The following is a 14638-nucleotide window of genomic DNA, read 5'->3' as shown; positions in this document are numbered from 1 at the left end:
ACAGTCTTATGGTAGATTTACTAGAAGCAACAGGGAAAGAAGTTGGTTTCATCCTAATTCTGGTCTCTTGAAGAGTTCTTCTCTCCAAGACTCTTCAGAAACATCTTAGGGACCACCCACCCTGCTCAGAATTGTGCCTTGTACAACCAGACTGGTTCCCAGCAGTGTTTGCTGTGGCTTTGGCTAGCTCCCAGGGAATTTCTGGAGCTCCAGGCTGGAGCTGTGGGGAGAGGAGCGGGGGTGATACAGTGAGCTCAGAGGATTTGGGAAAGACATCTTTGATAGAGGCGTTAATGAATTTCTAAATGAGCTTCTGTGTGTTAACTTGATAAGACTCTCCAGGGAGAAGGTCACCCTTACCTTTGCAACTCTAAATGTAAGTCATGGGTTGCAAGAAAAAATGGGAAATGTCAATTGCTATGCCAAAATGAAGGGAGAGGATATACGTATTGAACCAGTTTTAATGCTAAGTTTATGAAATGTAAGACTTTCAGGAGAACCTTCTCAGGGTACCTTTATTAAGATCGATGAGCTAACTATTTAGTCAGTGTTACGGGGATGCACACTTTAAAGGGGAACCCAGAATTTTTTTAAGGCCAATGAAAGGTTTAGCCACTATAGGTGAGTTTTGGAATCAAACTGCCTGGGTAAACCCTAACTCTGCTACTTGCTAGATGTGTGACTTCGGGCAGATAACCTAATCTCTTTATGCCTCATTTTTTCATCTGTTAAGTGGAAATAAGAACAGTACCTATATCACTGCATTGTTATGAGATTAAGAGAGTTAATACTGACCAAGGGCCTTGCATGCAGTGACACATAGTAAGTCTCCAATAAATATTAGTTATTATTACTAGATCAGGTTGCTGGAGGGAGGAAAGGATCTCCTTTTACAGTTTTTGTAAAGTAGAGCATTACAGTGTGACTCAGGAAACACAGGAAGACTCACCTTTGGGCAGGGGACAATGTTACAAGTAAAACCAGGTAGGTCTGATGTTCCGAACAGTCCAGAGTTACCCATTAAGCTCATTCTTTGGTTAATCTTCTCTGCCTTTTCAACTTATCAAAGACTCTTATTTTTTAGATTTCATCTTTCGTTAACACTAGTAAGGAGAATGTGGGTAAAGCTTGGCTGGTATGGTCTTTTCTAACTCACTTGGTTTCAGTTAGTGGTGAAAAAAGGAGCAAGACTTGAGGTAAGTTAGGTCTGGAATTTCTAGGCAAGACCAAGAGAATATAATTTGATGGGAGACATAAAAACATCAAATGTAAGAAGTGTACCAAAACTAAAGTTGATTTTACGCAATAATATACTGTAGTGAGAACCACCCCAGTAGCCACGAGAATTCTCTTAAGAATTGCCTTTCAAGGGGAAGATGAAAATGATAAGTTTTTGTGTGAAAAAATGGGGAGGAAAAATGGGAGACTGTTGATAATTTGGATTTTTTTGTTAAGAAACATGGAAAAGAACATTTTTTCCATAGGATGGTTGGTAAAAGGCTATCATCAAGTAGGAGTCAAAAGAGTCAAAATGTGTATGGTATCCCCCGGGTGAACCTCACAGAGAAAGAGGAGGAAGAAAGTGGCCCAGAGTAAAGTGTTTTTGTACTGGGCAGAAACACTGTGTTAACTTCTGGAGCAAACCAGCTTGTCTTTGGGACAGGAACAAGCCTCACCATCCTCCCCCGTAAGTTCTTTGCCACTTGAGAAAAAGCCCTTAATCTATAATGACCAGCTCTCACATCCCAGACACCTAATGAATTTCTAAATGAGCTTCCGTGTATTAACCTGATAAGACTCTCCAGGGAGAAGGTCACCCTTACTTTTGCAGCTCTAAATGTAAGACATGTTGTAAGAAAAAATGGGAAATGTCAATTGCGGTGCCAAAATGAAGAGAGTGGGTGTAAATATTGGGCCAGTTTTAATGTAAGTTTATAAAATGTAACCCTTTCGGGAGAACCATCGCAGGGCACATTTATTAGTTTGTGTCTGCACAGCACAATCATCCAGTTAATTTGATTAATGTCAGTAGCTGATCCAAATATTTAGGTATTTCCTTGAGAAACCTTTTTTGGGCTCAAAATGGCCTGAATTGACTGTCACTTTACCTAAATAATTGCCAGATCTGTTTTACTTTGTGCTGTAGAGACTCAGCCTAATAAAAACAAATGCTGCTGTGTTTTTTCCCTCGTCTGTCTCGTCTCCACACAGCAAGTTTTCCTTCTATTCAACAGCAACTCTGCACACAAAGACACCCAGCAAGCCATTTGACTTACGGCTGCTGCTGTTTTGCATTTATATGACTCCTTTCCTTGGAAGAGATTAAGACACTTCATAGGAATTATTAGCTAAACAGATTGACAGCCTAATTAGAAAGAAAGAAACAGATTCAGAGGATCTTTTGTGGCTGCCTTTCCTGCCCCTTCGTGTAGAACATTTGATCAGATGGTTCTGCGAAACAGAGTGAGAAGCCGGGGGCGGGGGGGCGGGGGGGTGTGCGGGTGTCTCTGCAGCACACCCCTTCTTAGCTGCATACGAGAGGTTGTTACGAGAGGGAAAATAGCACTAAATATGTCAGGGTGACTGACAGAGCTGGGAACATGTTTTTCCTCTAGAACTCCTGTGTTCTCACAAAGCAGAGCTGGACGAATTTTGACATCAGCTGTTGCTCTGTGGGTCTACCCTTCTGTTTTCAGCCCCTTCCTTCTCCCACTCCTCTAACTCCTTTCTCTCTCACACCTGAGTCTCATCCGCACCCCAGCACCAGCTCTACCACATACTAAAGAGGCTGCCAGCCTCTCTGGCCATCAGTGGTGTTGTCCTCAGCTCCATGAGTGACCCTCCAAAAGCTCAGGCACCTGAGGGAATCCTCCCAGCCGCCCCAGGTACCGAATGCCTGTATCTAGGCTGGAGCTGGGCCCGGGATGAGGGAGAGTCTCTGGAGGAAGGTCGGTCACAGAATCAGGACCACCATGGCCTTCGTGATACGTGTGTCTGAGCCCCCTCCTCCCTGGAAAACTGTAGCTTCCACCTTGATTCCACATATGTGGCTCTGAAGGGTGGCAGGTTTTTGTAGTGGAGTCAGCCATGGTGGAACTTTGGGAATGTGCTGCATTTGGGGTCTGGCACTCAAGTGATTGTTATACCTCGTAAGTATAAGCATCTCTTCTCATTCCTGTGGGTTAGTATGTCAATCAAATAAAGGAGTTATCCCCCCACCCCCATTTCCCAGCTAGTCTCTGATGGGATACGATTTCTGGATCTAGCCACACTGCTGGATTCAGGCGATCAAATTCATTTTCAGATATAACTTCAACTGATTTCCGTTAATGCTGCCAACAGCAAAGGGAAATTAGAAAGTGGTGGGAACCTAATCTATGCTCATCACTGCTGTGGGAGGGCAATCATTTCTTCTTATCCCCCGGCAGTCAGACTTAGAATTCAGCAGACCTTTTCCAGGCCTGTCTTCTCTGGCAGATTAAGTGACTGTGTCCATTAACTTTCTTGAGGGAAAACATACAAGATAGATACATTCCCCTTCAGCTTTTCCTCAGAAAGCTTTTTGTTCGTTTTTTAGGCAGTACACTTTAGCTAACATATTCCCTCCTATTCGTGTTAATAATATCTTGGCTTAAACAAGCAATTTCCCCCCACATTATTCAAAATGCATTGCTGCGTGTAACCCACTGCCCTCTCACCAGCCCTTTTGCCTTCACAACATTCTCTGAGAAAGTAAACAGGATCACACATCATCACACATAATTTCACAGAGAGAGAAGCTGAAGCGCAGACAAGTTAAATAATTTAAGTCAAACCCAAAAAGTCAGAACTGGGATTACAGCCTGAGATTCTTTGTTTTCTTACGGTGAATTATCTTGAGCTGTCATCTCTGTGAATTGAAAACATAATAAGCACAGGCCGTAGGAATTCGCTGGGGATGGAACTTAACCAAAACAAAAACTGATTGTTTGATGATTGCATGGGTGTTTGAAATGTATGCCCAGATCTTCTTTGCCACTGGTGATTATTTGGTGTCAGAGATAGGGAGAAAGCAGAGGGGCCAGATGAGGGCAGAGCGCCTTGCTAAGCTCAGGGGTTTTTGTAGGCCTTGGTATCACTGTGCTCCAACAGGGACGAACTCATCTTTGGGGCTGGAACCAGATTACAAGTTTTTCCAAGTAAGTCGTAGAAACCAAGCAGAGATTTTGCAAAAATGTTTTGTATAAACAGTCAACTGGCTTTGGTTCATCCTCACGGTACTGTGGGCCACCCTTCCCAACGCTGTGCTCTGTAGGGCTTTCCCCACTTCTGGCTGTCTGCTCCTCACTCCCCCGGGATACCATTTCTCACAGAGAAAGGGTTCTGTAAACCAAATCAGCTCAATCTGTGTGTGAATACCATGGTACTGACTAGAATCTTATCAGCAGTGAAAACAAGACAGTAGAAAATCAGATGCATCATGACTCCAGACAAATGATCTGTTTTTCTCGTTTGCATTTTTATTTAAAGTATCGGGGAAGGTGAAGCAAGTTCAGCTTCTCCCATTTAAAAACTGTTTATGAATTACTCTTCCCTTGTGTGCAGAGAGATCGAGATTGACTTTAGATGTTGAGTCATTTGATTTCATCATATGTGTCTGGAATCTATAATGGGCAAAGGAATCAAATGTAATTAAATGAGCAAATAATCTTCAATAGTCAATATTCCTACATTGCTTTATGTGCTTGGCTCTGGACTTTTATCTGGGACTTATCTCTAATAGGCTCCCCAGAAGGACAGTGAAGGTTTTTGTTAAGGTTTTTGTCTCTGTGTGGATGGCAACTATCAGTGGATCTGGGGCTCTGGGACCAAACTAATTATAAAGCCAGGTAAGTCTCAGAGATGTGACTGTAAGGGAGAAGAGACATGTTGAATAATACACGAGGCATAGCATGCAAATTACATTTTTAAGAACAATCCAACCTGCTGGAGAAAAGGCACTCGACCCAAAAGGGGTTTTCACTCCCAGCGAGAAGCAGTGTCAGCCACCAACTCTCTTGTTTGATCTGCTAGCTTCCAGAGTGAACAGTGCTTAACTCGCCCTCCAAGAGAGCAGAGTTGGGTTGTTACAAAGGTTGATTCCCTCTAAGATGGTTGGAATGCTTTCCCAAGGATATAACCAGTCTCACTTTGTCAAAAGAGAAGGCCAGAGAAAAGGCCAAGAGCCACAGTCAAAGGCCAAGAGATGAAAGCCGTGTTTGCCACTTCCCCAACATCCTTGTCTCTGGCTGCTATCTTGCATGGGGAAGCAGATGCTTGCAAAGCTTCTGGCCATTTGCTGGAGAACCCCCTGAGGTTCTGGACCTCAGCACAAGCCCCACAAGGATGTAGTGTAAAAGGTCATGTCAGGGCACCTGAAGGGTGTAAGGAGCCTAAAGGGACACCTGGCAAGTCAGTTCTCAAAGCAGTGGGACTCAGGAGTTCTTAGCCTGGGAAGACTAAGCCCATTCGCCTCCATCCTGCCATGCCCCTTCCTGTGGGTTGTTGTAAGGCACTGAAAGGCTGTGTGAATTATGGGGGTGCTGCCAACCAGCTCATCTTTGGGACTGGCACGCTGCTTTCTGTCAAGCCAAGTACGTGAGTAGTGGGATTCTGTGTCCCTGGGAAGCAAGTGGGAAGGAACAGCCACTCTTTGATGAAAGGGAAGGATGAAGGTAGATTTCTTACCCCCTCCATCATTCCTTATCTAGTCAGGCTCTCAAATGTCCTAATCTCCTCATAGCACCACAAAGTCAGAGAAGGGAAAATGGGCTAGTGTTAAGATAAATCCCAGAAAGAAAAACCCCTGAAAAATTCTCATCTAAATGTTACAGGCTTTCTGCTCAGTGAACTTGATTTCCAAGCCATTTATCAGCTCTGGTCCTGCCTTTATCTAGATAGATACAACCTCTCCTAGCCTGTTTGTGCAGTTGTGTGTGAGCTGGTCCAAGCATCTTATTTTTCTTCCCAAAGAGACCTGAGAGCTATGGTTGGCGAGATTGCTAAGAAGGCAGACAAAACTGACCCACGGTAGGGGAGGCCAAAGACGAGGCTTAGGGTGGGCTGTGGTTGTTATTTAGACACCAAGTCATATCCAACTCTTTTGCAACCCCATGGACTGCAGCCCACAAGGCTCCTCTGTCCATGGGATTGCCCAGGCAAGAATGCTGAAGTGGGTTACCATTTCCTCCTCCTGGGAATCTTCCCAACCCAGGGATCAAATCCACGTCTCCTGCACTAGCAGGTAAATTCTTTACCCGTGAGCCACCAGGAAAGCCCTAGGATAGATTAGGTCAGTATCAAAATGGTAACCCATGGAACACCTTCCCCATATGTCCTGCATCTGTTTCCCTTTTCGTTTTCCCTAGAATACATCCTTTTGGCTTGTTCTGGACACTCACTGCTCCCAAGCTAAGAGGAGAGAAAATTAGTCCTTAATTCGCTCTTCAAATCTGAAGAAGCAACAAGTCACAGTTATGTTGAGGATGAGATCTAGTCTCGTCTCTCCAAGTTCAAAATCCTGTCACCAAGGCCCTGATCTGGTGTCACCGTCTTAGATGCTCACTCCTCTCTCTTCTCTTCAAGTCTCAGTGTATGTGTTAATATGTATGTTAAAACTCAGCCAGTGCTCAGCTTAGTGATAAAAGGGCTCTTGTGTGCCCTTATCCTTGTCTTTAGGATACAATCTTTCTTGTAACAGAAAATGTTCCCTTCTTTCATTTATTTCAGAACTGGACTTTCTTAAAGTGTAGTAGATGGTGTGTTATAACTCCCTTGCTCATCTGAAACATCATAAGAGTCCATGGTGGCACTTCTTTAGGAAAAGATAAGATGGTTTGTCACTTGTTACTCTTCCCTGGTGAAATATCTTCTTAGGCTGCCACATAGACACTATCGCATAGTGAGAAAGCTTGGAAATACCCTGATCAGTGAGTAGGGAACAGGACCATGGCATCTGGGTGAAGTCTGGACAAGAATTCAGACAGCTCTGAAGCTGGAAAACATTCCTGTGGGTATAGGAAGGCATCATCGTTCCAGACCTGTCTGTCTAGGGCTAGGCTCACACGTATGAGAAGAAGAGTTGTTAACAGATAAGTTGATTTGGCCATGGCAGATTGAAGCCTAACAATGAAAAAGGTCTTAAAAGCTCCTACATTTGGTCTTTTTTAAATAAAAATTATTTGCTTTTTGTAGCAGAACCAGTATTTTCTTCTTATCATAAAAGACCATCTTCCAGAAACACAGGGAAAAAAACATGGGGAATCCAATGCCCCTTCACTCCCGAGCCATGTGTGTGGCGGGGTTTCACTAGGGGTTTCAGTAAAAGCAGGAAATGCTGTGGGGACTGACAATACCAGAATCTTCTTTGGAACTGGAACCCAGGTGGTGGTAAAGCCCAGTAAGTGGCCCTGTTCTATTTATACTTGACCAAACAAATAAATCCTGTGAAGTTAGTAGAGATTTAATTTAATATGTAGACAAATGTACCCTTTGAAAAATGACTTTTGCAAATGCATGAAACATTCATGGTTGTTGAGAATAGAGCAATAATGATAAATGGATACAGAATGAGACCAGCCCAAATTGCCTTTAATATGGTAGCTCAGCTCCTCTTTTTAAAGAGATACTGGAGTCATGAGTTATTTACAGCCACAGTATCTCTGAAACTATGCTCTGCAATGATTTGTGTGTTTACTGTAACGTTGCCCACAGAACTTGTCTTCCATTCTACTGAAAATGAGAATCTATCTCATTTTAAATGCTCCTCATGTGGATAAGGTAACTTCTTTGTTGCTCATGCCTGCATATGTATTTATTTCTAAAAGATCCAATATAAAACCCAAACATTACCCCAGTTTGACAAAGGTCCACATCTAGTCCTATACATGTCAAATTTCACTAAAAGCATAGCTTTACTGTTCAAATGCAATGGGAAAAAGAAACAACTGAGATAAATTGATGATCCCAGATGGCTTATTAACACCTGAAAGGGAATTCAGAGTGAAATAAAATGGCAGGCATGATGACAGCATTTTTATTTAATGATCAGTTCCTCCATGGGGAGTAAAAACTTTTTAAACATGCCTCACTGGGGAGGAGGGAAATAATGAATTCAGGAGCCTGGCATTCCTGGGGTGTACCTGGGATGTCAGTTTCTCCACAATACTTTTTGGAAACAAAGCGACTCATCCAAATGTCAAGTCAAAAAAGTAATAGTAAGAGGCAGGTGTTGTCAAGTTGACTGACTGAGTTATGAAACTCTACATTAGTTTATAATTGAAACTATGGACTGACCAACTGACCACAGAGCTTTGAAATAGAATGGCCTGATCTTTGAATGGTTTAACTGTGGGGAATGACCAAAGACAAAGAAACGAGCTAGAGGACTCCATAAGTTTGCTTTGCGCTGTGTGCTCTGCTACACTAAGTCACTTCAATCATGTCTGACTCTGCCACCCTGTGGACTATAGCCTGCCAGGGTCCTCTGTCCATGGGATTTCCCAGGCAAGACTACCGGAGTGGGTTGCCGTGCCCATCTCCAGGGGATCTTCCTGACCCAGGGATCAAACTCACATCTCTCATGTCTCTTGTACTGGCAAGTGGGTTCTTTACCACGAGCACCACCTGGGAAGCCCAGGTTTGCTTTAGAGCTAGCAAATATGACCAATCCATGGGAATCCTTTTTAATAACTGTGATAAAGACACTTTGGGGGTCAGGTAGTCAATGAGGAGGAAACAGTGGGGTTTGTTTTTTTATGGGTCAAACAAGGATTCAATCAGGACTGGGGGTAATGCCATCCAGTGTCCATCTCTTAGTGGTAAGGAAACCATGGACTGTGAAAGAACAGCATTCCCTGAAAGGCTAGAGTCCTTCTGGGCCAAGGGATGACCCGCACTACCACTCATAGGGCAGGTCTGTAATCAGTGTAGCAAACATGTGCTTGACCTCAGGTAAGGTGTCTTCAGGGTGAGGTGGTACGGCCTCTCCAGAACAGAGCCCAGGATGAGGTGAGGGCTCTGTGAAACAGTTCTGTCTCAGGTGAAATTCAGATGTGTGTCTTGCGTAGCCCCTTCCTGCCCCCATCTTTCTTCAGACTCTGAGGAGTGGGCGTCTAGCTGGGTAGCTGTCTGCTCAGTCGTTTTTCACCTGCTGCCACAGAATTGTGTTAGATATCACAAAGGAATTCATTGAATTGTTGCTTTTATCATTCACTCTCAGTGTCAAATGAGGTCGTCCAATTTCCTCTCTGCATATTTGCAGCAAGCAGCATAAAATTGAAGCAAAACAACCAGGAGACACAGAGAAAGATACCTGAAGCGATAACGAGGCCTGTTTATTATAGTAGAAAGGAAAGTGTCCCGTGAAGGTGAGATAGCCATCAAGCTTTCCTAAAGAGTCACTGGGAGTTTTTGTTGTGGCCCCAATCACAGTGTGAACAAACCGCTGGCAAAATTGTCTTTGGAAGAGGGACTCAGCTTCATGTTCTCCCCAGTAAGTGCTGTTCATGTGATTTTCTGATATTGACTCCCATTGACTGAAAGTGGTTTGGTGTTGGGTGGGAAAAGCTTTGGCTCTAAGACATGCGGGTAGCCTCTAGTTCCTGAGTCCTTCTGCTCTACAGAGAGGCCCAGTCCTTGACCCTTCCACAGCCTAGCCAGATATCAAATTCTTTCCCTTCTAGAGCTTGAAAAGTTGCTGCCAGTGCTTTTGGTGCTTAAATATTAATTATCCTTTCCATGGTTTATACATGCAAAGATTCAAAAATTGTGAAACTTTGTCAAGGGTCATTTTCAAGTTTCCCCTCCCCCACCCAGGCTGCTTCCTCATGGACTTTGGACACATCATTAAATCCAGGATGATTTCTGACTTCAACAAAGTGGCTTTGGAAATGACCCCAGCCTATCTATGACCCCTCCTCTTCCATTCTTCATAAAAGACCCACTTTCTCTGTTCAGCCTCTGCTAAAATTCCTGGCTCTGGTGCCCTACGCCTTCGCATTTCCTTTGTTCCAGGGATGAGTAGGAGATAACTTTTTTAAGAGCTACTTTAATGCCAGAGGCAACAAAGATGGTGTGTCAGCCAAGAACAACATCTTGTGTTGAGCCTTCTCACCCTGTGCCGTTTTCCAAATCCTTTTCTTCATTTAGGTAAAGCAGCCACTCCTATTTATTCCTAGCACAGCAAAGAGTTCATTATGAGGCCAGAGACAAGGGTTTCCTTTGGAATATATTTCACAGGCTAACAATAAGCTGGAAGTTTGCAGATAGTTCACAAATGCATTCTCAGGCCACAACTCCATGTATGGAAGCCAGTATGGGCTTCCAGGGAGAAGGAAGCAAAGATGTGCTAAGGGAAAACAAAAGCTATGGTTTAGTGGGGGAGATTTCTGGATGATTCCACCCAGGGAAAAAAATTAACATGAAGAAACACTCAGAAAATCCCCAAGGCCAGGCATTCAGAGTTTTTGTGATGAACGCAATCACTGTGGGGATTCAGGAAACAGGCAACTTGTCTTTGGAAAAGGCACAAGACTTGCTGTGACTCCAAGTAAGTGTCCCTGGCCATCCCTGATTTTGATCAGCAATAGCATCTATGCTTACATGATTATTTTCAGTGAACCTATGAATGCTTTTTTTCCCCAGGAAAGGTCTAGTAGGAGCTGGGAAGTTAGTACTTGGCAGGAAGATGAACAGGTTACTCTGACATAATTCAAAAGCCAACCAGACAATCAGGGGCAAGCCTCATACCTCACCGCGGCCTCAGCCTGTCCAACTGGCTCTGGCCACATATCCTGCCCAGTTCTCTCCCCTGATATCAGGAGCCCAAAACTCTAGGAGCTTTTCTGAGATCTAAGAGCCACTTTTAAATATATTGTGGGTTGCTGTCTAATGTTGTTATTCATTTTAATTTGTCTAAATAATATATGAAATTTTCTCATTATAAAAGCAATCCAAATCACAGATAAAGCCAATATTCACCCTGACCTCCTATTCCTTCAGTATCAGTTTCCTCCCCAAAGGTGACCCTTGGGACTGATTAGGTGAGTTGTGATGAGTTTCTCCTTGGAGAATGACATGAAATCTCCTGTCTTCAGTGAAGGCAACTCAAGACATAAAGAACTCAGACTGCAGTTTGCAGATTTCAATTAGATATAAGGAACGGTTACATCCTTGAATGCAAAGGCTATTGGCAAAGGAGAGTTACCTTCCTAGGAGCTCTTGAAGAATACATTGGTCTTTGGTCCTTGGCTGAAGACAGGAAGATGGACCAGGTGACCTCTGAAATCCAGCCAGGTCTCTGTAGGACTCAGGGATGGTCCACCTGGCGGCAAGGGTCTATAACAGCCCTTCTCTTCAGCCTGTCCTCTGGTTGGTGTTTCAGCCTGAGCTTTTGTCAGCAGTGCTCCTATACTGTGCATGGTTTGGTTTTTCTCAGCATCTGTGGGGTTTTTGCAAAGAAAGGAAACTCTGTGCCTACTCTGGGACTGGGAGTTACCAACTCACCTTCGGGAAGGGCACCAAACTCTTGGTCACACCAAGTAAGTTCTTCTTTCTGGCTAATTATTCTTCCCAAGATGCCTGCCTTCCATCATGCAGAAGCTGTCAAAACACAGGTGGTGTTTTCTTTGCTTGGTTTGTGTTGGGTGGTTCATGATACCAGTTGGAAAACAAGGTTATTAATGCACATATCCTCTGGGGCATTGTACTTGGCTTTTAAGATCCATGTAGTTTCTCCTAGAGAAAATATGTGAACCTCCACAAAGAGGAAGGCCCAGGGAAAGCCGAGGGGGACGGGGGAGGCAGGAATTGGATGAAAACAGATAAAGGGCTTGCAGAAACAACAAACAAGAGGCGATCCCAGGAGGCCACGCAGTAGCCACCTTGAGCGAACTTCCCAGGAGTTGCTCCTGCCAAGGCCCTTTCTTTCAAGGAAAATTACAGCAAATAGAATTGGACTGGGAAGTTGCTAGTTATTAGTATTCATCCCACATTCTAACCTAATTACAAGGAGATTGTTTTGGCCATGGGCAGTCATTTCAGGTTTTGTTTTCCTGCTTGCCTCCTCCACCTCCACCTGTCTTCCTAGAGGCCCAAGTCAAGGTTATTGCAATAGCACTGAACACTGTGTAACACCGGTACAGGCAAATTAACCTTTGGGGACGGGACCGCGCTCACTGTGAAGCCAAGTAAGTTGTGTTCTTCTTTGGTTGTGCCTTCAGGGGCAATCAATCAAATCGTTAGTTTGAAAAATACTTTAATCCTGTGCATCTGCTTGGGCTCTTTATTAATGTTCTTTCCCCAGGCCAAAGAGAGTTGGTTTCTTTCTCTGCTTTAAAATGAGATGTGCATGTATACATGTGCTCATGCACACACACACACACACACACACACACACACACACACACGCTCTGGCTCATGGTGAGGGGCTTTCAGGAGCATAGACTGCATTTTCAAAGAAATCGAGATATAAACAATAACTGAGCCAATGAGAAAGTCAGGAAGAACATCCAGAGAAAATGCCCCACCCCGGTCTGGCTTCTCTGCACGTTCTCAGCCAAATAGGGGGCTTTGGCTCTGTCTGATGGTCTAGGGCAGGGAATTCCTCAGCTTCTCTCTGTAATGAATTCTAAAATGTAGCAGCCTTTGCTGTCAGAAATAAAGTACATCTGACTTTGATTACCCATGTGTACACTGCGATTTAAATCTCTGAAAAGAACCCCTAGAACTTTAGACATCTAGTTTGAGAATAAAATGCCTACAGTTAAATATGAAATTCAGCACTGAATCTCTTTCTGCAGCATCTCTGAGATGCCATGTGTCCCTCAGGACACGAATCAAATGATTAGGAATTAGGCGTTATAGTCTGAGCTTTGGAGACAGAAAAACCTAAATTCAAGTTCTGGCTCCATTACTTTACCAGCTGTGTGATCCTGGACAAATTAATGAACCTCTCTGAGCCTCAGTTTCCTCATCCATAAGATGAGGATAAAAATATCTCTACCTTATTATGCTATTGAAAGGATCAAATAAAACAACAGCTAAAATATTTAGCATAGTGCCAAAATATGGAAAGAGCTCATTAAACCCTAGCTATTAATAATAATGATAAACCATCTCCAACACACAGTAACACTTTTGTTTCACCCCTCAGGCTCTTCTGTCAAGGCTCTGTCATGCATCAGGAGAAGAGCTGGCAGGAGGGGAGGGTGGAGAATGTCAGCCTGCTCTATGAAATTCTTCACCTGGGATTGGAAAGTGTCTAAAGGGAAATAGAAAGAACCCTGGCTAATTTAAATACAAAATCATCCAAATGTCAGAGGCAGGGGAGAGATTTCTGCAGAGAGCTGCACGGCCCAAGCTCCCGAGGCTACACAATAGCCCCTTAGAGCAGGGATGCGGCTCACAGTGTCCTAAGGTGATGGCTGTAGCAGCTGAACCTAGCACCATCCTCTCAGCAAGCTGACCCCAGCACAGCTCCCTCCCAGACATGAGCTCCCCATGCGGAGGGCCAGGCACAGAGGATGGCAGCTTCACAGGGAAGAGCTACTTGCCCCCAGATTGCATCTCTGCTCCTCTAGGTAGTAATGCTCATGAGAGATATGATGCCTGAAGATAGCCTCTAAATGAAACTCTCAGACCCAGGGATGGAGAATCGGGAGTCTATAGAGGCAAATTGGGCCAGTTAGTATTGAAGAAAAGGGATGGAGGGTAAAGTGGGAACCTAGTCATAGCTAAACCTGGGAGAGGACGCATTAAACAAAAGCTGGAGGTGCTGTGTTGCCCAGCTCCCTGCCTGACCCCGCCCTGGGACTCAAACTCAGGACATGGCTAATACTGCAAGAGGAAGGGAGTTAGGTTAGTGGTAAAACCGTCCTAATAGGTTTGTGAACAGTGAAAATGAGCTGTCAGGAGTAGTTGCCAGGGCACTTTCTCTGGAGGGTTTTTGAAAAGAGATAGACACCCTCCTCTCAGGGCTGACTGAAGCGCAGCCCTGCCTGGAGGCAGGAGGAGAAAGAGACACTCTCTAAGCCTCTTCCCAGCCCTGGAGCTGCTCTGTGAAAAAAATTCTGGCTCATTAACACAGAGCTGCCTCCTTCAGGGCACCAGGGTTGCTGGGTTAAGTTTGGGAACCCTTGCTTGTTGTGTCCCAAACTCCCTTTGTACTCAGACTGAACAGGATAAGCATCCTAAAGCTACAAACACAGAGTCTGGGTCACAGGTCATTGCAGGTGTTGAGATATGTGAGTTGGGGGTGGGAGGTGGGCTCTGGGGGGCTCTGAGGGCTTTTTGTAAAGCCCAGGGGCACTGTGGGAATAACTATGGCCAGGGTTTGATCTTCAGTGGAGGAACCAGACTGTCTGTGCAGCCCCGTAAGTATGGAGAGGTGGGAGCAGAAACCAGCCTGTGCTTGAGGCCTGGGTCCATTGTGACGTTGGAGCCAGGATGGAAAAGAGAGTAAGGAATGAGAGGGATGTTTATTCAGGGAGGAAGATCGCAGGACTGTGTGAATAATACTGGGGAAATTACACGGGACGTTTCCCTTCTCAGGAGGGCTTTGTCAGGGGAGAGCTGAGTTGGCAGGTTTTTGATGCTGAGATAATCACTGTGGGGAAGGACA

The 14638-nt window shown here is 44.5% G+C and overlaps 1 gene segment (V, D, J or C); it reads left to right on the top strand.

Moving 5' to 3' along the window:
- The first annotated feature begins 5472 nt into the window (after nucleotides 1-5472).
- LOC102285059 (T-cell receptor alpha chain constant-like) overlaps nucleotides 5473-14638 on the top strand; it is a 43862-nt gene continuing 34696 nt past the window's right edge. Inside the window, 1 exon segment of the C gene segment in view lies at nucleotides 5473-5612. Coding sequence covers nucleotides 5504-5612 — 109 coding nt within the window.

This window comes from Bos mutus, chromosome 10, assembly GCF_027580195.1.
Source record: "Bos mutus isolate GX-2022 chromosome 10, NWIPB_WYAK_1.1, whole genome shotgun sequence".
NCBI classification, from domain to species: domain Eukaryota; kingdom Metazoa; phylum Chordata; class Mammalia; order Artiodactyla; family Bovidae; genus Bos; species Bos mutus.
Note: the sequence above shows the minus strand (reverse complement) of the source record. Positions and strands in the feature narration are given on the sequence as shown.